Source organism: Dasypus novemcinctus, chromosome 3 (genome assembly GCF_030445035.2).
Source record: "Dasypus novemcinctus isolate mDasNov1 chromosome 3, mDasNov1.1.hap2, whole genome shotgun sequence".
NCBI lineage: Eukaryota > Metazoa > Chordata > Mammalia > Cingulata > Dasypodidae > Dasypus > Dasypus novemcinctus.
The window spans coordinates 49,046,435-49,070,855 of record NC_080675.1 but is presented as its reverse complement, the minus strand read 5'-3'; the positions used below and the strand labels follow the sequence as shown (position 1 = coordinate 49,070,855).

The following is a 24,421-nucleotide window of genomic DNA, read 5'->3' as shown; positions in this document are numbered from 1 at the left end:
AATTTGAACATGTCCAAGTCAGAAGGAGGCCAGTAGCTGCCATTTTGTCTCTGCCCTTGGCATGAGGGGAAACCTGGCTGACTGAAAATCACAGTGATGGTAGGGCCTGGCTTCTTTCTCCCAGATTGGCCTGCAGGCCTAGCCTAGGCTTCAGCCCCACCTCTAGCAGGGAAGAAGCTGGTAGGCCCCGCAGCAGCCTCTCCAGGTAACTGGAGACACATTTAGCTAGCACAGACTGAATCGTCAGAAGTCTACTGGGGTAGCTGCTGTCATTTGGATCTGTACAGCATAGATTGCTGCCCATACCTGCAGCTCCATTCCCATCCCAGGCAAGGGAGAAAGGAGAGTGAGGCTACATCAGTCTCTCTGGGCAACTACAGTCTAGGCCTGCACAACTTGTATTATTACGCACAGCTGTGGTTCTGTCCCAACTTGTCCAAGGAGGAAGGTTAGAGAAGCTTCATGTGTCCCTGGGGCAGTGAGGGCAACTTGAGCCTCCACTGTTCACAGCACCAACTATATCCTTGGCTCCTACTACACAACCAGCAAGGGAGAAAGGACAAGAAAGTCCTAAACTAAAGAGAGAAACTACACCCAGAATAGGTACATCTAGTAAGCCAGTTGCCAAGGCACCAACAAAAAATTACAGTCCACACCAAGAAACAGGAAAATATGGCCCAAGTAAAGGAACAAGATAAGCCTTCAGATGACGTAAAAGAGTTGAGACAACTAATCATAGATGTGCAAACAAATATCCTTAATAAATTCAATGAGTGCTAAAGAGATTAAGGATGTTAAGATGACATTGGATGAGCACAAAGAAGAATTTGAAAGCAAACATAGAAAAATCTTACAGGAATGAAAGGCACAATAAATGAAATTAAAAACACACTAGACTCATATAAAGAAATGGCCTCCAAAAGCAAACATACAAAAGAACAGATGAAGGAAAGAATGGAAAAAATTGAACAAGGTTTCAGGGAACTAAACAACAGCAAGAGACTCACCTTAGCCCCAAGGATACCAATAGATTGAAAGTGAAAGGCTGGAAAAAGATATACTACACATGCAGTTAACAACAATAACAACAACAACAGCAACAATTAAGCTGAAGTAGCTATACTTATATCAGAGGAAATAGGCTTTCAAAGACACTAGTAATGTACAATCTGAGGAAGAAGTCAGGAAAAAAAAAACTCCATTTACAATAGCAACTAAAAGAATTAAGTATTTAGGATTAAACTTAACCAATGATGTAAAGCACTTGTATTCAGAAAACTGCAACTCGTTAAAAGAAATTTAAAAAGGCCTAAATAATTGGAAGAATAACCATGCTCACAGACTGGAAAACTAAATATCATTGAGATATCAGTTCTACCCAAATTGATATGCAGATAGAATGCTATCCCAATAAAAATTCCACCAGCATTTTAAAAAATAAATGGAAAACACAATTAGCAAATTTATTTGGAAGGGTGAGTGGTTCTGATAGCCAGAAACATCTTAAAAAAGAAAAGCAAAATTGGAGGACTCTCACTTCCGGGCTTTAAATCTTATTATCTGGCTATGGTGGTAAAAACAACATCATGGTGCTGGCATAAAAACAGACACATAGATCAATGGAACCAAACTGATGATTCAGAAACAAACCCTTACATCTATGGTCAAGTGATTTTTGACAAGACTCTCAAAGCCACCCAGCTTGGGCAGAACAGTCCATTCAACAGATGGTGGGATAACTAGATATCCATTACAAAAAGAAGGAAAGAGGACCCCTATGTCATACCTTATACAAAAATGAACTCAAAAACAGATCAAAAACCTAAATATAAAAGCAAGAACCATAAAGCTTCTGGAAGAAAATGTAGGAAATCATCTTCAAGTGCTGGTGGTAGGTGGTGGATTCTTAAAGGAGATAAGAGGAGAACTGAGATGGACTACTGATGTTTATGTAGAAGTTTTAATTAGCTTTACTGTAAAAGTGCGGAAATGTATAGAGATGATGGTAACACATTATAGTGGGTAACAGCTGGTTTATAAATGGTAATGTGGCTGAAAAGGGTAGTCTAGGGATGTAAATGCCAATTGAAAGAAAGCTAGAGGATAATCTAGGGACTGAGTAACACAATCAACCCAGAGGTGGAGGAGAATTGTTGATGGTACAGATGCAAGAGTGTCCTTTGTGAGCCAGAGCAGATGTACGTCAGGATGTTAAGAATGTAGAGAAGCATGGGAAAAATACAACTGGAGGGACCTATGAACTGTGGTTAGTAGCAATACTATAATACTCATGCATCTATGCCAAAGATGTACCGTGTTGATAGTGGGAGAGTATGGAAAAAGTATGCTAAATATGTGCTATGGACCTAGTAATAGACTGATGATATTATCTCGTAACCATAATAAATGTTTCACCACAGTGTGGTGTGTTGATAGACGGGTGTTGTTTGGGAATTCTTCACATGTGCATGATTGTTTTGTAAGTTTACAACTTCTGTCATAAAAAATATATTTAACAAATAATAAAATGGTGGGTTAGGGGGAAAATACCAAATGTAAGGTACATTGGTTAGAGTAATATTTTAAGGATACTCTTTAAGCTTTAGTTAAAAATGTTTCACAACAATACAAGGTATTGGTGGTGGGGTGAGGTATGAGAACTCTGTATGATGTTATGTATGTTTGTTTTGTAAGTTCACAACTTACTATACACCTACTGTTTAAATATGTTTATGTATGAGTGATACACTTCAGTAAATTTTTTAAAAATACTACCCATAAAAAAATAGATATAGCTAAATAAACCAATAGAGACCATAAAATGGAATACTAAAAATCTTTGACTCAAAAATAAGCCTAAATAAATTTCATAAGATTGAATTTTTCGAAGTATATTTTCTGCCCACCATGGCATGGAATTAGAAATCAGTAACAATGAGATATCTAGGAAATCCCTAAATATTTTGCTCAAAGATAAAATCACCAGGGAAATGAGAAGACATTTCACATTAAATGGTAATAAAAATACAAATATCAACAATTATAAGACACAGCAAAAGTAATGCTTAGAGAGAAATTTATTTCTTTTAATGACTATGTCAGAGAGTAAGAAAGGTTTAAAGTCATTAACCTAAGTTATCAACTTTTAGAAGCTAGAAAAAGAAGAGCAAAATAAAACCCAAACCAAATAGAAGGAAAGATAATGATCAGAGCAGAAGTCAATAAAATAGAAAACAGGGGGGGTGGGGGGGTGGGGTTGAATGGGACCTCACATATATATTTTTAATGTAATATTATTACAAAGTCAATAAAAAATAAAAAAATTTAAAAAAAAATAGAAAACAAACAATACAGAAAACTAACAAAACTGTGAGTTCTTCGTAAAGATTAAAAAAAAAAAAAACCTGATAAACCCTAAGCAAGAGAATCAAGGGGAAAAAACACAACAATTTCAGGTATAAAAGTGGTTAAGTCCTGTAAACATTAAAAGTTTAATAAAGGAATATTATGATATGATATCTTAATACTAATACATTATGATAATACTAATACAATATGATATCTTAATACTAATACATTATGAAATAGGAAAGTGACTTTGAAAAACAAAACTGACTGAAGATGTAATAGGATATCTGAACGCTATATCTATTAAAGAAATTAAATTCTTAAATAAAACCTACTCATAGAGAAAACTCCCAGCCCAGATGGCTTCCCTGGTAAATGCTATCAAATATTTATGAAAGAAATATTACCAGTCTTATATAAACACTTTCATAAAATAGAGGAGGTGGGAACATTTTCCATCTTGTTTTGTGAAGTCAACACAACTGATAGCAAAACCTGACATTATAAGAAAAGGAAGTTACAGACCAATATCCCTCATGATGATAGATGCAAGAATCCTCCAAAATATATTTACAAATCAAACCCATGAGCACTACTTCACACCCATAAGGATGACTATTATTTAAAAACAAAAAAGAAAATAAGTGTTGGATAGAAAGTAGAGAAATCAGAACTCTAGTACATTGTTGGTGGAAACATAAAATGGTCAGCCACTGTGAGAAACAATATGGTGATTGCCCCGGCAATTCCACTTATAAGTATATGCTCAAAGATAGTGAAAACAGGGTCTCAAACAGATACTTGAAAACAATGGTCAATGAAATCAGCAAGATACAGAGGACAAATAATATATGATATAATTTATAAAAGATGACCGGACATAGAAGATTCATAGAGATAGAAAGCAATTTAGAGGTTACTGGCAGAAAGGAAAGGGGGAATATTTGTAAAAAAATAAAAATAAAAAAGCAAGACAGTGGTGTTGCTGAGACTGTGGCTCTTTGGCCATGCTCCTTCTGTCAGGAAGGCATAAATTTGACATTTCTGCTTTGGGAAACAGTTTGGCACTAGCTGGTAAAGTTAAACATGTCCATATCATGCACTCTAAGTTCTAGTCCCAGCTACATGCTGTATCTTTGACAAATTCACATGTGCAACCCTAGATGGGGAGACCATTTTTAGTGGCACTGATTGTAACAGTAGAACAGGTGGAAAGAAACTTAATGACCATTGAATGGATAAATAAATTGCAGTATATTCATACAGTGAAAAACTATGGATCAGAGAAAATGAATTAAATGGGTAATATGAAAAAAAAATTGATTTCCAGCAATATATAAAAAGGATAATATATCAGAACCAAGTATGGTTTATCCCACACATGCAGAGTTGTTCAAATTTTGATGATCAGTGTCATTCCCTACATTAAAAGAATAAAGGAGATAATCCATGTGATTATCTCAGTAGATACATAAACTGTTAGAAATTGGCAGGATGCCTCTAAAGTTTATATGGTAATCTAAAAGATCTAGAATAATCAAAATTATTGAAAATTTTGAAAAAGAACAAACTTGAAAGATTTACACTATTTAGTTTTAAGTCTTTCTATAAAGCTGTTAATTAAAATAATGTACATATTGTGCAGCAATAAATATATAGACCAATGGAACAGGATAAAGAGTTCAGAAATAGACCTGCATATATAAGGTCAATTGATTTTTTCCTCTTTTTAAATTTATTTTTAAAGAAGCTTTAGATTACAGAAAAATTACATTAAAAATATGGGGGATTCCCAGATACACCACCTCCTTCCCCTCTCACATTTCCCCCTGTTAACACCATCCTACATTAGTGTGGTACATTTATTCCCTTGATGAACTGATATTGAAGCCATGGCCTTATAGTGTACATTATGGTTTACATTTTGCACAATACAATTTCATAGGTTTTAACAAAATGTGAAATGGCCTGTACCCATCATTGCAATATCATGCAGAACAATTCCAATGTCCTAAAAATGCCCTGTGTTCCACCTATATGGTCAATTGATTTTTGACAAAGATGCCAAGGTAGTTTAATTGGGAAAATACTGACTTTGCAATAAGAGATTCTTGAACAGCTGGTTATACATGCAGAAAAAAAAATTAATCTCAACCTCTTACATCACATCATATACAATATTAATTCAAAATGGGTTATTGACCTAATTGTATAAGTTGAAACAATAAAGACTTGAAAGAATCCATTGGAGAAGTCTTTTGTGACCTTTGGAGGAAGGCAGTTTTGTTTTTTTTTTTTTTAGGATATATAAAGTGCTAACTATAAAAGAAAAATTTATAAATGGGACTTTATAGAAAATCCTTCTATTCTTTAAAAGGCACTGTTAAGAAAAATGGAAAGGTAAGCCACAGAATGATGGGAAGAAAAATATTTATAATACATGTATCTCACAAAAAACTTGTATCCAAAAAGTATAAAGAACTCTTGCAAATCAATAAGAAGTAGACGACTCCATAAATAAATGGGCAAAATAATTGAACAGGTGCCACACACACACACACACATACACACTACAAATGGCCATAAAGTACATGGAACAATGCTTGACATTATTAGTCATCAGGGAAATGCAAGTTAAAATCATAATGAGATAGCATTTCATACCACTACTACCCACCAGAGCGACTAAATTTTAAAAGCCCCAAAATACCAAGTTATAGTGAGTATGTAGAGCAACTGAACTCATGTATTGTTAGGGAGAGGATAGAGTGATACAACCATGTTGGAAGACAGTTTGACCATTTCTTAGGAAATTAAACATAAGTTTACCATCTGACCCAATAATTCCACTCCTTGTTACTTACCCAAGAAAAATGAATCATGAAATGAAAGCATAAAAGCTTATATGAAAATGTGCATACCACTTCTTATTGTACAGCTCCAAACTGGAACACTCAGATATCCATTTATATGTGAAAGGGAAAACAAAATGGGGTATATTCATACAATTGAATATTGCTCAGCTATATAAGATATGAATTCCTGAAATGCACAGCACCTTGATGATATTTAACTTAGCAAAAGAAGCCATACTCAAAAAGTGTACACATTATATGATTACATTTATATGAAATTCTAGAACCAGCAAAACTTATCTACAATAATAGAAATCAAATTAGCATTTGTCAGGGATGGGAACAATTGAGAAGGAGTGGAAGGGACCTTCCATCTGGGGTGATGAAAAAGCTCCACATCTGATGTACACATATTAATACCTCGATGAAGTTGAGTTTTAAAATGAACTTGTTGAATGAAGGTGGAGAGATAGAGAAACTTGCCCAAAGTCACATGATGCAGCCAGGAGGCTGTAGGGTGGGTCTGTCTGTCCCTCTCCACTGTGCCCAGAAGCACATAATGCTAGCTTCTCGACCCCAGCCACACCATTGCTGGCCTTGTACCTTATTCCCTAAAACATTGCCCTCCCGCATTTAAGTTCCTTCCATGCTGTGCTAATCACTCAGTAGAGTGACAGTGGCTAGTCTTTCTGAAAGCAGGTGGAGATGGCCAATTTTCAGTCTGTCACCAGTACAGTTGTTGTTAGTAATGACTTTGAGAACCAAGTGCCCTTGCACCAGAACCTGCCAGGGAATGTTTCAAGCCCAAACAGCATGATCGTTGCCCAAAGCCTGAAGTGACTCTTGGCATATCACTTTCATCTACTCAGTTGTTTTGTCTCCAACTTTCCTTCATGGAATTGGAGAAGTCAGTACACCCCTCAGCTTTAACTCCTAAAGAGCAGTTCTAAATGTAGGGTTTTAGGGACTGCTTACTGCTTATATTGACAACCACTGTCAGTTCAGAGGGTATTTTTATCAGCTTTGATCTGGGTAAGTGACAGCCCAGAAATGATAGCCAGAGAGAGTTAGCCCAGACAGTGGTGGGTTAATGGAGCCCCATCAGGTGACCCCAGGAATTTTATTACCAGGAATAAACTCCTCGGGCCTTCCTCTCTTGTAACTCACACCAGGCTTGGAACAAGGGGATTTTAGAGTTGCTTTTATTCTCCCAGGCATTAATATCTTGCATTTGTGGCTGGTTGACTCAGGGACAAAAAGAAGAGCAAGGGATAGACAAAGGGCTTGGCCACTAGGATTCAGAACTGAGGTTAAACTGGACCTTAGATTTCCTACCATGCAGGTCAGAGCAAAAATTATCTCAGAGGAGCCCTAGGTTTCAGGTAACGCTTTGCCAATGTCCAGGCTTAGTTTCTAGGAAATTGGACTTTAGAAAAACTGGAATGATTATATATATAGGCTTAAATACAGAAACAGTCATCTTTGTTATCACTGTCCAGAGTGGGATTTGGAAACTTCTCTGTGCCTCAGAAGTGGTTCAAGCTTAACCCATTGTACAGTATCTCTCTACAGACGGGCATGCCAGCAAAGGCTTCATCTAGTTGCTTCACAGTAGAGATTGTGAAGCATGATTTAGTGCTTGCCAGGTAAACAGTGATTCATTGTTTTTATATAACACAGATGGAAGTAGATTTGTAATGAAAGTTTATCTAATGCCTCCTTCCAGAATTTCAAATACGGGCCTCTACATTGCAGGCAATGGGCATTCCCAAAGCATTTCGAATAAATGTGAAATGTTTTCCTTCTGGTTGATAAAATTAATTCCAAAGGAGTAAAATTAATCAAGAGAACTTAATTTTAATTTTATTTATAACTGTTGCTCTTTTATTGTATTTGGCATGTTACAACATTTCCTGAAATTGGTTCCACCCTAGGCACTGGGCCTGTAATCCTAGTAGAGACCAACAGGTGAGGGATCTTGTTTATTATTAGGAGCTGAGACCCTGCACTTCTCAGTTGGGGGTGATCTGAGGATAATCAGGCTGACCCCTTGCCAGCCCTTTGCTTTCCCTACAAACATGATTATTAAAATAGAGATATGTATGACAATGATGCTTCACACTGAGCAACCTCAGCATTTGCCAACCTGTCTTCCCTTCCAGTCAGTACTTCCTGCCTCGTATCTTACACTTCAGCCATTCATTGATCTTGCTGCCTCCCCATTCTAGTCTGGCTTACACATCCTCATCCTTCAAGGTTGGGAAATTGGTTCCTCTTAGAAGCCCTTCCCCAAATCCCACCCAGCCTCCAGGCTGCTCTGGGGTCTCTTCTTTGTGTCCTTGTGACATCCCCTGTGCCCCTCTGCACTGACCACACTGCTCTCTCTCCTTGTCTGCGGGCTTCCCGACAGCAGGCATGGGGTCTCATTCATTGTAGGATGCCATTGTGATCCAGTAAACATTTGGTCTTATCAAGAACCTTAAGGAAAGCATAAAAAGTCTCTAAAAGTCACAGTAGAGGCTATAAAGTCTGTACATTAGAATTCAGGCCTTTAACTCCCAGGGGAGCTTCTGGAACCCAAACCAGAGTCTATTAATTCTCATTTTTTATATAATTCCAACAAGCCCGATAGCCTGGTTGTTCCAGAATCAGAAAGGCCATTAGGGGAGAAGGGTGGTTCTTAGTGGCCCCTAATAATGGACAGTCAGGGATATGAAGGGCCCTTCTTTGGTAGCCATGCTCTAGTTCCCATCTCCTGTTCTCTGAGACAGTCTCAAAACTGCATCTTTCCAACGTCCCATCTTCCGTCTTTCAGATGAGAATTAGAAAAATATGGAGGAAGTACATGTAACTTTAATTTCTTTCTAATTACAAAAGTAATAATACCGTAAAAACCTTGAGATACATGGAAAGGTATAAAGAAGAAATTAATGTTATCCCAAATCCCACAACCCTAAAGTTAACTTCTGTCACAATAGAGGTATATTTTGTCCTTTCTGTGCTTATCTGCATCTTTGGCTGGAACTGAAATTCTGCATATGCTTATCAATGATCTTTTTAAACTGAAAATATTTTTACAGTCACCATCAGCAATAGCAGCATTTAGACTGTTCGCTGGACACTTCCTGGAAGCATCACCTAAGGACATGTTTTTATTAAGTTTTTTTTTTCTCTTATTTTAATAAAGTTTTATTGTTGGTGGCTCCATAATCACTTCCACCCCCATCCCCAGGTAATGATGAGATTTTTAGCTCTGATCTTCTCCTCTGCAGAACAAATCTTGGAGAAGCTGCTGCTAAATCATTCCTCCCTGGGCAGCTGGGACTTTAAAATAGGGTGAACAAAAGTGCAAGTAAACAAAGGGTTTCCTCACAGTAAAAACATTTTGCTAGTTGATATACATGTTTTTATTCCTACATTGCAACGTTATTTGCGGTCTCTGGTAGGATGGATCATTACTCTTTTTTTATATAAAATTTTATTGAAGTATATATTCATACGTGAACATACATGATAAGTATATAGTAAAAGTCGTGCACTTAGAAAACAAACATGCATATCATCATACAAGGCTCCCACACTTCACCCCACCACCGAGACCTTGTGCTGTGAAACATTTGTTACAAACTGTGAAAAAACATTGCCAAAACATTACTGCTAATTGGATCCCTTATTTTACATTTGGTCTACTTTTCCCCCAACCCACCTGATGATTAAGACCCTGTATTAGTATTATATACTTGTCATAGTTCATGAGAGAAAGTTCTCATATTTGTTCTGTTAATCACAGTCCATCTTCCACAACAGGATTTCCTGTTAGATAGTCCCATGAAGACCATTACTGTTCACAAAAACCTCTGTGCCTCTGGCTGGGCTGGCTTTTGTTTTCCTCGATACTTGCTTCAAAAGTTGTGTATACCTAAGGCCAGGAGGTTAGAAACAAGACCCTGAATGAAAAGAAACCCATGTGGCACACTGTTGAAGCTTATGACCCCCTTGCTGGGCAGCAGGGGTGCAGTGCCTGAGGGCGTCCTGGAGGGCTGGAGGGCTGGAGGGCTGTGGGTGGAAGAGAAGGAGCAGGACTAGAGGGCAGTATCTAGTATCTCCTCCCTCCAGTTCTAGAATTTAGCCCAGGATCTGGCCGTTTTAGACTTCAGATCTGAGAATGGTTTTTTCGCAAACTACAAATGGATGTCATTTCCCTCAGTCTTATCTTTTTGATGCCTAATGCCTTAGAAACTCTTGGCAAGTACAGTGATTTACAACCTCCTGAAGAACAGCCACTTACCTGCTGACCCAGTTCCACTAGTCAGGTATTTCGAGCAATTGGAATTCAAGCTACTGCCAGTCACGCCCCTGAAGAAGGTGAACGGACCGGTTTTTTAAAGTTTGTGAGGGTAGTTTTACATCTCAGTCTGTTGTCAGGTCCCCTGTGTGTTGTCAGGTCCCCTTCTGAAAGAATGTGGCATGGATATGGAAACCTGCGTTTACTATGCAAATGCAGCTCCCACCCCTTCTCCAATTGCAACCTGGTGGCTCCACCGGTGTACATCCCCTATAGAAAATGCGGACCAACCAGCACTCCTCAAAGCTCACCCATCCCATCCTGCCTCTCCACTTATCAGGCAGACTCAACTGAAAGCTGCCAGCTTAGAGAACTTGCTATATTTATATGGCTTTTCCATTGATCTGTGTTGGCCAACGCGATCTGAAGAGTTGTGCTTTCTGTGTGTGACTCTTGCTGTTCACACTTTTCTCTAAAGTTCTTCCCATTAGCGGAGAGGAAGAGAGGGAGATGTTTAATAGTTATAGGAGATTTTTCCTTCTTCTAATGAAGGTATTACTTTAAATAGGGAATAAGAGGTCATAACGTTTTACAGTCCTCTGATAGGGATCTGCTCGATGGAACTGCTGATGCAGTCAGGCGGTCAGCGAGTGCACGGGCAGTGTGTCCGCATATCAGCTGTGAATGGTGATAGCACTCCAAGCCAAGTCCGTGGTGTTTAAAACCACAGATAAAGATGGTTTCTGTATGTACATATCCTTTGTAAAACACCAGTTTCCTTGCAAAATATCCTCCTACGCCTCCTGCTTCCACCCCAGTCCCCACCCAAGAAGGATAATCAGCAGCCCCACATGGATGGCACACAGCTCCAGGCCTCGTTTCCTGTGTCATTTGCTCAGAACAGCCTTCCTTGCTCGCCCCCCCCATCCCGTGCCCCCAGGGGACCAAGTGTCGTTGCTTTCTCTACTTTTCCTTCACAAGATTTACTGTTTATGTGACTTTAAAAAAAAAAAGGAATGTGAGTCTCCCACACCTTGTGAGTTGAGGCTGTTTTGCTCTCTGTTGGTTCTCTAGTACCTAACTCAGCACCTGGCCAACCAGGGACTTGATAAATGGTGGGGGGAGAATGATGAAATCCATTGATCTTAGAGGTTCCTGAAACAAAGCTTTTCACTCTGTAAATCTTAAAGATATCGCTTTTTATTTGAGACACGGGGGTTTCATTAAGCAGTCTTAATTTCCACAGTGCTTTATTCACACCACTTACCTAGTAATTATCACACTGTGCAGGGAACTTTTTTAAGGGTCCACTTTGCCAGTGGCAACTGCATTTGACTGGTCTCTGCATTCCCACTCCTGACCAGTGTGCTCAGTAAATTTTTTTTTTTTTTTAAGGAGGCACTGGGGATTGAACTTGGGACTTCATACTTGGGAAGCAGGTGTTCAACCAACTTAGCTACACTCAGTAATCTTTTGATGGACTGAATAGAATTTCTAATGTTGAGGTTACTCTGGGATTATCATTAGCCTTTCTTTTGGCTCCTTTGTCTATAGGGTTTTCCTTTTTCTGTGATTGCTCTCTGCCATTTGGGAGCCTGGGATAAAACCCATGTTAGATGTCCTTTATATCCTGTGATTAACTGCATGCTCCATTCAACTTGTGTTGTTCTCTTACAGATTATAAAACACTTTCATGTATGTCACCTCATCTGTTTTTTTGTTTGTTTGTTTTGTTTTCCTATGGTCTCATGCTTTGAGTAAGGATAGCATTGTCATTCCCACTTCACTGATGATGAGCATCCAAAGAAGTTCAGTTCAGTATTACATGACTTTTAAGGTACAGAGCTAGAACTAGAACCAAAGGCTTCTGATGCCTTCTCTATTTTTTATTTAACGAAGAAACTCAGGCTGCGTGGAATTACCTAAAGCCTCCCCCAAGGGATCTGATCCCATCAGAATCCATCATAATGCATTTTGATTCACTGTCAGCAAGTTTCATTGACTACCTACGTTTGACAATGTCTTCTCCCCACACCACACCCTAAGGAATATGATTTTGATTGACCTCTTGGCTTATTGCTATACCACACTGGAGCCTGTCTTATATTTGTACCCAGGACCGTCTGTTTTTTGTAATGGAGTTTGTGAATGGCGGCGACTTGATGTTTCACATTCAGAAGTCTCGTCGTTTTGATGAAGGACGAGCTCGTTTCTATGCTGCAGAAATCATTTCGGCACTCATGTTCCTACACGAGAAAGGAATCATCTATAGGTGAGTTTTGGAACCACTCTTTCATAATTCATTCCCTACCCTTTCTCCTTGCTTGATCCATCCTTCCATTTCTCAAGATTATCAGTTTAAATCTTTTCTAATTAAATCCACCAAGATTCTAAGTGTCTGTTAGAATAAATGAGGAGCATAGTGATGGCCACTATCTGCAAACTGAAAGGTGCCCCATTTGGTGTTTGTAACATAGGCCTGGGAGGCTAGGAAGAGACTATGCATGAATCCATTCTTCCAGGGTTTGTTGAGGGTGTATGTATCAAGCCCTGTGAATTATTAAACACGTTGTTCTCTTTTCTCTGTTTTAACATTTGAAGTAAATGGATAAATTATGGATCCATTCTGTTTTAAGAACCCAAGCTGACCTGAAGATTATGGATAACAGTTGCTCTAAATTGCTAAAATAAACAAGAATCTCAGTTGGATGGGATGTGGTTCACAAGTTGAGATGCTAAGAGGCAAATTGTGGACGAGCGGTGTCCTGCTCAATGATGTACATCATTTGTAATCACCCAAATACCATTTGGTTCCATTTCATGACCCACAATATTTTGGTCATGATTTTGAATGGGTTCAAAATCTGCTGGGTGTTGCTAGATCTCAGAGCTCAAGGGATATCAAATGAAACTTTAGTCAGAGAGAAAGTTAGATAAGCTGGGAAATGTGACAGTGAGTGAAACACACTTTTTGGTCTTAATTTTTCCTACTTTTATCTTGTTGCCAGTGTTCTCCTACTCTTTAATTCACCTTATAATTTAGTTGCCACGTGAATGCTTTTTTCCCCTTGAGATGCAATTGTTGCTTTCCTTTGAGGAAAAAAAAAATCTTTTTTACATTGGGAGCATGAATTTCCTGATTGAAATTTGCTGTTTATTAGCCTTGATAACTGCTGTTCCTTTTGTGAACCCACGACAACATCAACATCATTATTAAAATATAAGAGAGTCTTGAAAACAGTGAATATTCTTAAATACCTTGGGAGTGAAAATAGAAAGAGAAGAGTGAGAATAGTAAAGAATGGAGCAGGAGTGGTAGTAGATAATGCCAGAAAGAAGTAGGTAAGCAGAGGAGGTATAACAGGGCCCATGCAGAAATTTCTTAGTCAATTCCCAGTGCAGAGCCCTAAAGCTTGGATCACAGACCCAATACATCACAAAATAGAGAGAGGGATACAGAACTGGGAACCAGGCCTGGGTACTAGCAATGGGAGTCATCTGCTTACAGGGAATCGGGAACCTCCTTAAGTCATGCGGCTGCCTCAGGATGCTTTAGATGGCCTATGTTTTGAACTTTCTTTACAAGGCTGTGATGCTTTCCTGGCATCTCTATCATGGAAATTTTCCTGTAACAACACTCTGCCTTATGCACAGTCTGTGGTTGGAGGCTGGCACCTCATCTGATGGTGAGGGTCCTTCCTGGTAGTGGTATCACATCTGGGCAGCAAGCTCCCCCTTTGTTTCCCTCTCTATGGCTTATCTAGCCACCTCTCTTCTGCTTGCCCCCAAAAGAGCCTACTGGTAGAGACTTTTGTTATAAATCATAATAATATTAACAATAACGAGCTAAATTAAGCACTTGCTACAGACCCATCACTTTTTCTACATTTCTCCCGTAATCCTCCTAACAACCCTGTGAAGTAGGTACTGTTATTCTTATTGTTTAGATGAGTAATTGAGCCTTAAAAAGACTTAGTAGTTATTCTACTAACTGGTAATGAAGCCAGAATTCAAGTCATGTTTTTTTTGGGGGGGAGAAGGGGTGGAGGGTTTATTGAGTCAAGAAAAAATATGTAACTTAATTATTCATATCTGTCCTCACTTGGGAAACATTTACTGAACTCTTGTGATGTTAATGTGCTACATCTAGTGCTAGGTATCAGGGCTATAAGGAGAAGAACATGCCAATAGAAAGCTCTAGCAGAGATCAGCTCTTTATTAAAAAGAAGTTTAAAAAATGGTAGAGGAGTTTTAAAGACATCTTTTGGAGATGTTTTTCTTTAAGATAATTCAAAAAAAGTTTTTTAAAAAAGAATTAAGGGAGGATTAACTGTGCCACACATAATTCAAAGATTACCATCATTTTCACCCTATTAATTTGGTTCTGGACCTGCTAAAAGCTGTGTATCTGAGTCTTTTTATATACAAAAGCATCTGAATTATGAATTGTCATATATGTCACATTCAATTGGATTTGGTTAATGGAATTTCTGAAAAAAAATAGCAGTTTCTCCTGTTTTTCTTAAACTTACATTATTTTTTATTTTAAACAAATCGATTTTATTGATACACATTAATAAAGCATAAATCCATCCAAAGTGTACAATCAATGATATTTGGTATTATCGCATAGTTGTACATTCATCACTTCAATTGTTTTTAGAGCATTTTCATTATTCCAATAATAATAATAACAGACAAATAAACGAAAAGAAAACTCATTACCTTTCAATCTCTCTATGCTTCCCCTGCTGTTCTGTTTCCATCTCTCTAGTTTATTTGTACTTTTTTTTGTAAAAACAGTTTTATATATGTACTATTACCATATTCATATTCTACCTGAGGTTTCACTATGTTATAGTCCCATGTTACATTTTTTTAGCTTTCCTTCTAGTGATATACATGACCTTAGACTTTCCCTTTCAACCACTGTAATACCCATATTATAGCTCTGCTAGTCACAAACACCATCATGTGCTCTCACCATTTATGAAGATTTACAAACAACCTTTTTACCAAGGTTAAGCCTCAGCTTTCCATTCTCTACCCTCATTCTATTTTCTGGTGGCCTGTATTCTAGTTATTAACTCCATGAGTTTACACAATATAATTAGTGCAATCACACCATATTTGTCCTTTTGTGTCTGGCTTGCTTCAGTCAACGTCCTCCAGGTTCATCCATGTTGTCATATGCTTCACAACTTCATGTCTTTATACAGCTGCATAATATTCCATCTTGTATATACACATGTGTATATACCACTATGAAAGCCATGTTTTCAATTATGGGCTGCACTGTCTCCTCACAAGAGACTTGAAGATTTAGAGTATCACTAAAGAGTTATCTTCTTATTCCCCTTTCTGTGATAGGGCAACTTTAATTCATGAAAATGAAGCAGAGTAAGGAAAAGCAGTCATGTCTAACTTGGGTTTTCATGAATACTGGGAGGCTTTCCTCTTTTCGTTATGCAGCACACTACATTGATGTGAGGCAACCAGCTTGCTTTCCTGTATTGGATTTTACCACCTTTTGGTTCACTTATTTCATTTGTCTTGAAATGTGGAGGCTAGATACTATGTAACCTGATTTAGTTTCTGCTAAAGGAATATCAGCCTATATCTTGAGTTTTATTTCAGTTCTTGGTATCAGTGGTTCAGTTCAATTCAGAGAATTGATTTTAATTTACTCTAATTTACTTGAATCCTGTGTTCAGATTATAACTGATATGGTTGACTTTGATGGGAACACATTTAATTAGGATGGATTCAAATGCTATTTTTGTCCCACAGATTTATTTCCCCATGGTTATTTAATTCCAGTCTGGTACTGGCCTGGAAGTGGAGTCTTAAGGATAAGCCTTTGAAAACCACATCCTTGGAATTCACACACAGTCAAGGACACATTCAAGTCATAGAGTGTTGTGAATTTGATACAGGGAGCTTAGTTAGGAAACTTGGAAACATCAGAAAGCCTGTTTTCTCATACAGGTGCCAGGACAGCCTTTATCAGAGCTAAAATGATGCCTCTGACCTACCCAAATACAGTTGTTCTTGATTGTTTTGGGTGTTTTTCATGGGGGGGGAGCAGAGTGTGTGGCAATTGTCCAGCAAGTTACAAAGATAATACCGTCTGTAAGTCATTGTAATAGGACCTTAAAAGGTAGTGCTTTAGGCTCCTTCTGAAGTGAATTTTTTTCCTCCTTTGTGGGTGAGAAAGGGCAGTTACATACTTTCCAGCTTGTGTTCTGACCCTGATTCCCAGAAACGCTCACTTTTGTTTCATGTAGGGACAGAAGCCCAATTCCCAGAGATACAGCAGGAGAAGTGTCTGCCCTGCTTCCTTTAATTGGACAGTCTGGAACCTGCTGTGGCCCAGAGACCAGTTAGAGTAGGCAAGAAAGTAGGGAGTCAGTGAAGCTGCTTCTTTAAAGGGAAAGAAGTCCATTCAGTCCTTTGCCAGTGTCTCCTTAACTTATGGCTAGTGCAGATAGGGTTCATGTATAATTTTCACGTGGCATTGACTTTTTTCCTGAGTCCAGTGTTCAAGAAAAGTTACGGAAACAAAGAGGCGTGCATACCCACCTACCTGCCTGCAGGCATTGTAGGCACTGTTTTCTATCATGTTTCATTCGAAGAGGAATTCAGCCATAGTTGACATTTCAACTCCAAACTCCTAAAGCAAGTGCAAATATAATTTTTATTATCAACAAAGCCTAAAATGTATCTTTGTTGGATGAGGAAGAGTTCCTAAAGAGGTACTGTTCGAATTTTGGTTCCTTCTTACCATAGTACACTTGAACACACAGCTCATTTCATCGCGTACTTTTCTCTCATGAGTCTGATCACTTTGTTCCTTGTGCAATTCTTGGCATGCTGGATGCATTGTTCTAAGTGTTTACTTGTAATGCTCTCAGTTCTTTCTGTGGAATTTCACTGTCCCCTTTTCCAGGTGTGAAACTGTCCAACAGAGAGTAACCTTTTGCCCCACAGAAACTGATTGCCAAGCTTGGCATATTGTCTTGTTCTCATTTGCTTGGGTAGCATGTTAACTTTTAAAGGAGATCACTTTTGATTTCTCCTCCAATTGAGAGAAAAATCCCTCTCTAATTTGATTTTTTTTCTTTTAGGAAGTACTAGGGATTGAACCCAGGACCTCATATGTGCGAAACAGGTGTTCAACCACTGAACTGCACCTGCTCCTGACTTTTTTTTTCAATTTTTAACCAATCAATTTTATTGATATATACTTTAGCATACAGTTCATCCAGAGTGTGAAATCAGTGGTATTTGGTATAATCACATAGTTGTCCATTTATCACTTCAATCATTATTAGAGCATTTTCATTATTTCCATAATTATAATAATAAAAAACAGACAAACAAGAAAATTCTTCACCTTTTAATCTCTGTTTCCACTTCTGTACATACCTGCTATTTCTGGCTATTCTTGCACAATTATTTATTTATTTATCAAGCCATTTTATTGAGCTATATTCACAATCAATCTAAAGTGAATAATCAATGGCTTTTATAATCACAATGTTGTGCATTCATCATGACAAAAAAATTTAGAATTATTTCATTACTCCAAAAATAAAAAGTATGGTTTTTCTTATATTCATAATTTGGGAAGATTAGCAGTCTCCCTCCAAGATAAAATTAAGATAGTCTTTAAACACACAGTTGTGAAAGCTGTGTCATCTAACTCTTGTTTGTCAAGGATGTCACCATAAGGTAACTTTGCTGACTCCAGGTGTCTGTGCCATCTGAAGTTATAGTTTTATTTGGTGACCTTTACTTACTGGTCTCAGAATTCATACATCATCTGTTTCCAAATCAACTTGTGTGTTGGACCAGTAATGGAAATTATACTCTTGAATCATTGCTCTCAGATATCTACATCTCCCCCTTACTGAAAATCATAGCAGTATCTAATTCCAATCTCCTGGGACTTCTCTTACTATTCAGTAGTTCTCATCAGCAGATTTTCAAAGCCCCCAAATATCTTTTAATTGAACTTGGAATTTTGGATCCTTAACATTGCCTCATCTGTGTTGGAATTCAATTACATATTTGTATTTATTCTACTCATCTAGTGAGAAGAATTGTTTTTGATAGAAAATTATGAAAGCCAAATTTAGTAGCTCTGTTTTCCCTTTGTCATCCAATAACATCATTCCCTCTATTCCAAGTAGTATGTCTACCTTTTCTTGATCTGCTTTGCAAAGGCAACTACAAATACAATTTGTTATTTTTCTTTAGTCTTTGTTTCTTTAGACTGTACCAGCCATGAGGATGTTCTGTGCTTTAGTAACTTTCACATTGGGTTTTGGTTGCTCAGAGCTTTCCAGAATAACTTGGCATTTCTCCTAAGAACATCCTTCCCTTTCCTCATAGTGAAACTCATTGCGCACTTCTCTGCTCCCCTACACAACCTTCAGAGATTATTTACCAAATGTTTCTTGAGAATCATCTCCCTACCAAGGGTTATAGATACCATGATGAGAAAATCAAAAATGCTTCCTTGTGGAGGATGTGGTCTAGTGAGGGAGAAAGGCATCAAGTGAATGATCATACCAACTAATAGCAAATGGCAGCCATGAGCAGTTCCGCAAAGAAGGAATGCAATGGGATGAACAAACACCTCTACTAGGATGATTCGACCTGATTAGAGAGAGGTGGATGCTTTTCCTAAGGAAGTGACTTTTTTTTTTAAGAATTATATCTTTTTTTTTAAACCCACTGTTTTTTTTTTAAACACTTATTTATTTATTTATTTCTCCCTCCTCCCCCCCCACCCCGGTTATCTGTTCTCTGTGTCTATTTGCTGTGTCTTCTTTGTCTGTTTCTGTTGTCATCCGGCACAGGAATCTGTGTTTCTTTTCATTGCGTTATCTTGTTGTGTCAGCTCTCCGAGTGGGCGGAGTCATTCTTAGGCAGGCTGCACTTTGTTTCGAGCTGGGCTGCTCTCCTTGCAGGGCTCCCCTACGCGGGGACACCCCTGCGTGGGGCGGCACTCCTTGCACGCATCAGCACTGCGCATGGGCCAGCTCCACATGGGTCAAGGAGGCCCGGGGTTTGAACCGTGGACCTCCCATGTGGTAGACGGACGCCCTAACCACTGGGCCAAGTCTGCCACCAGGAAGTGACTCTTGAGCTAATGTAACTACATGAAGAGAAAAAGAAAGAGAATTCCAGGCAAAGGAAACAGAAAATTCAAAGACCCACTAGCAGGAGGGAGCATGACAAGTTCAAGGGCTTCAAAGGGTCAGTGTGGCTGGAGTCCAGGATGGATATCTTCCCACAATTGCCATTTCATTATCCTGTAGTGTTCAATGTCATCTGGTGACTTCAAGATTTTATTGTGGCACTCTTTGTAAATAATTTATTTAAAAGTCAGGTAAAACTGGTCTTGTTGCCAATGCCTTGAAGAGCCATCCATTCACAGTGAGTGCCTTGTGTCCAGGTGTACGTGTTTCTAGCAACAATGGATTTATAAAATATTGGAGCTGGATGAGGCCTCAAAGATTATCTGGTGCCAAGTGCTCTTTTACATATGAGGGAATTCAGATCTGAAACACCGAAAAAGTAAATTGCTTCTTATAATGGATGTTCTCTTAAGATGGTTCACCTGAGATTTATTTTATATCTGTAGAAAAAAAAATTACCATTAGAAAATTTTGTTTCAGTTGTCAATTTACTGCCAACATGAAGAGCTAATCAAGACAATTGAGGCATTAGATAGTGTTCTCTCCTCTTCAGTGAGGAAAAGCATTTGCATTCAGAACGTATTTACTGAGTTCTTACTTTGTGCCAGGCATTGCGTTAGATGTAGGTACAGAATGAGTAGATGTGGTGTCTGCACCTTGAGGCTTTTTCTGTAGAGTGGGAGAGATGACCCTTAAAAAAGTAGTGGCAGATGGATCCCAAAATTTGTGTACTTCCAGAATATTATGGAAGCACAGAGAGTGACCACTTAGCCCAAGATGGAAGTTCAGGCAAAGTTCCTGAAGGAGGTGATACTTAAGATGTATGTGAGAAATTAAAAGCTGAACAAAGATAAGGAGGGTTTTGCATGGGAGTGGGGGCACAAGCTTGAGTAAAAGCAGAAAAGGATGAAAGTTCATGATGGATGCGTGAGTAGGATGGAAAACAACAAGAATTTATTCTTGTATTAGAGCATAAATATGAGGTACGGTGGGAGAGAAGGCCAGAGAGATTAGCAGAAATGAGGTTATAAAGGGCTTAGCATTCTTGAGATGTTTGAATTCTATACCACTTAGGATTTGGCACCATTACCCCTATCAGGAAACGCAAAATAACAATGGCTTAAAGCACTCTCTGGAGGTAGGCAATTCAGCCGTGTCACGGAAGCTCCACGCAGTCATTTGGGACCTAGATTTCTGTCTTTTCTGTTGTGCCATCTTCAGGGTCTTTTCATGCTCTGCAATGATTCTTGAAGCTTCAGGAGTCATCTCTATATTCCAATTCCAAGTCAGTAAAAAGGGCAAAAAATACTCCTCCTAGCTGGTTAGCTCCCTTTTAAGGAGAGGCTTTCTGAAATTCTATACCATACTTTACATAGAATTGGCCAGAACTCAGTCATGCAGTTCCACCTAGCTGCTGTGGAGGCTAGGAAGGACAGTTTTTTAGGGGACATGCTCCAGCTGTCTTGGGTGGTGCTTCAGGAACAATTACCGGACATTGTAGATCCTCCCAGGGCCCACTGGATAGAACGTGGGAGAGTATGGGCTATGATGTGGACCATTGACCATGAGGTGCAGCGATGCCCAGAGATGTACTTACCAAATGCAATGGATGTGTCATGATGATGGGGGGGGGAGTGGGGGGTGGGGGTGGTGGGGTTGAATGGGACTTCATATTTTTTGAATGTAATATTTTTTTTAAAAATGAATAAAAAAAAAAAGTAAAAAAAAAAAAACTTCCTACACAAGATCTCAAAAAAAAAAAAAATCAGTTCTGTTATTAAGGAAGAAGGAGGAGGAGAATAGTTATTTGATAGGAAACTTGCAGTGTCTGACACAAATACCGTGCTGGGAGTTTGGGCTTTATGTAGCAGATAAAAGAGACCCTTTCAACAGGATACATGATATGAGAAGATTTATATTTTACATTTTTGTGGAGGGGTGGGGAATGTGTGGGGAAGGAGAAGTTCCATCTGAAGCTCTTGAAAAGTTCCAGGTAAGAAGGACCTGAATTAAGAGAATGATGGTAAGGCTGAAGAGAAAGGCATGAGTTTAAGAGATGTTGGCAGGTAGAATAGACAAGGCTTAGTGACCAAGTAGATCTAGTGAAGGAGAAACTGGGGATTATTCCCAGGTGTTAGCTAGGTTGACTGGCTGAGGGGACCCTTAGCTGGGAGAGATTATTCGCCCAGAAGGGGTTCCAGGGAGAAGAGGAAGATAATGTTGTATGTCAGGTACCTGAGACATACTCCATTGGAGATGCTCCAATGGGCAGGTGCCTGTGAGTCTGAAGCCCAGTGAAGATAGACTAGAAATAAACATATGGAAGTCATCAGCATATGCTATTAGCTCAAACATCAGGACTGAATGAGATCACCCAACAATAGTACCTTAAAAGGAACAATGAGCCAAGGAGAGAATACTGGGGAAACAGGCCCCTTTAGAATTCTGCCTTAATTTGCCTCCAGGGTTAAAACAACAACAACAACAACAACAAAAAACAGTCAACTAAGATACTGCATCATTTAGAGTAAGTGTCCCCAAAGTACAATTCCACTAAAAATGTAATGCTATGAAAGAGTAGAATGGGATCATTTGTTGTAAAGTAAATTTTAGGGCAGCATATAGTCTTTCTACAGAAAGAATGCTGGATATGGATTTCAGAAGACCTGGGTGCTAGCCCTGGCCCTGCCTAATGCTGGTTCTGGTATTTGGTCACTGAAGTCTCTGACCCTGTTTGCGCATTTGTACAATTGGGCCACTTTTGACACAGCTTCCCTGCAGGTTATTGGTGAAGCTAAAATGAGATGAGCTAAAATGTGAAGGCCCTTTGAAAAACCCCATATGTGGGAGATTATTTTTTACATACATGCTTTCTAATCTGAAATTGCGCTCAAGATGCTTCCCCAGGAATAGGGGATTCTTCACCAAAATTGTAGTTTTAGCTTATAAAAGCTCAGCCCTCTGAAGGCTGTTACCTTTAGAGTAGACTCAATCTTATTATGCTTTCTTTCGAGCCAAATCATTTCCTTTGTATTATAGCAATATTCTGATATTGTGTGTGCTTCATATACTCATCATAGACCCTTAAGATAGGTTTCTAAGGATGCCCTGGAGCATATGAGATTGTAAAATTTGAAGACTGTATAAACTCTTGAATTTTGCTTAAATTTCAGCACTCTCTCTTAACGTTTGAGGGAAGCAGTTGAACTCATTTTGAGTTTACCTCTTCCAATATTGAAGCAAATTTTTGATTGGTAATTTGAGGGGAGTTTTAAGAACCTTTTCAGACCATTAGTGGGATGAATGTGCAGGCAGCATAATCCTGACATTGCAGTTTCTCAAAGAACCCAACAACCTAATTGGCAGAAAAAAACGTAAGCCCTGGAACACTTTGATGTGTTTTTTCTGTACTTCATCTATTAAATTGGAATGCTGATACTGGCATATCTCATCAGTGTTTGGCCTTTTGCATCACAATGGCTGTGGCTATTTGAAACTAATTGATAAATGTGTTCATGGATTTCACTAGTTAATCAAATCAGACCACCAGCTTTGTTCTTCTCCCCAGTGAATTGACCAAGCAGCCTATTGCTTCACTGTAATTAAAGACAATCTTGGGTTTATTTGTCAAACAATAGAAATACAATCAGTTAATCTTTATGTGTCAGATGAACACTTTGTTTGCAAAGCATTGTATCAGGCCCTTGGAAGTCAAAGAAGAATAAAGATAGACTCAGCCATCAAGCTTGCAGTATTCATTCAATATTTTAATTTATTTATTGAGCACCTACTATGTGCCAGACATTGCCAGGCTCTGAGATATAGGAACAGGAAATAACAGACAAAAATCTTTATAATTGTGTGGCTTAAATTCTAGAGCAGACAGTTGAGGCAAAATAAGTAAATCTATTGAATGTTGATGTGATAACATTAGAGAAAAAGCTGAACAATGGGAAGATAAAGTTTGGGGAGAGCAATTTTACTATTTTACTTAGAGGATTAAGGAAGGTCTCTCTAATAAGGAGACAATTGAGCAGAGACCTAGAAATGTGAGGGAGCAAACTGTGTGGCTGGCCTGGGGAAGAACAAGCGGGCAAAAAGAATGGCATGGTCAAAGTCCCTGAGAAGGGCATGTGCCCACCATGGTCAAGGAGTAGCAGAGTCCATTGTGATGGAGCAGGGTGGGCTGGGTCAGAGTGGTAATCCAAACTCCTGTGCCTTGATTTTATGATATAATAAAAGCCTATTTATCCCTTATTGACCTTGTACTAGGCACTGTGCTAGGAACATTTACCTATTTCATTGTGCCTTATTATGAAAATTCTACAAGATTAAGTGGTGTTATACTTCATTTACAGATAAGGAAACTGGAGGTTCTGGAAAGAAAAGTAACTAGATCAAGGTCACACAGTTTGTGGTGGGACCCTACAATCCCAACTCAATAATGTCCTTTTGAATCTATCAATCTTTGTGGTTTCAGCTTAGCTATCACCTCCTCTGGGAAAGTTCTCCTGCACCCTCCTGTCCCCCACCTCTCTCTGGATTAGATGCCCATCCTCTCTGGCACCTTGAGATACCCTTGGAGTATGTAATACCCTTACCTTACACATTTCCTGGACTGTACCCCTCAGCAGATGGGCTGCTTCATGAGGGAAAGGGCTTTGCCTGTCTGACCCACCATCTGTCCCCAACACCTAGGACAGCGACTAGAGTCGTAGCTGTGG

At 38.8% G+C, this 24,421-nt stretch overlaps 1 protein-coding gene across 2 annotated transcripts in view; it reads left to right on the top strand.

The window, feature by feature from the left end:
* Positions 1-24,421, top strand: part of PRKCH (protein kinase C eta) — a 254,059-nt gene that overhangs the window by 160,828 nt on the left and 68,810 nt on the right. For both annotated transcript variants that reach the window (XM_012525622.3, XM_058293322.2), the window contains one exon: positions 12,606-12,760. In XM_012525622.3, coding sequence (XP_012381076.2) covers positions 12,606-12,760 — 155 coding nt within the window. The remainder of the gene's footprint in view (positions 1-12,605; positions 12,761-24,421) is intronic.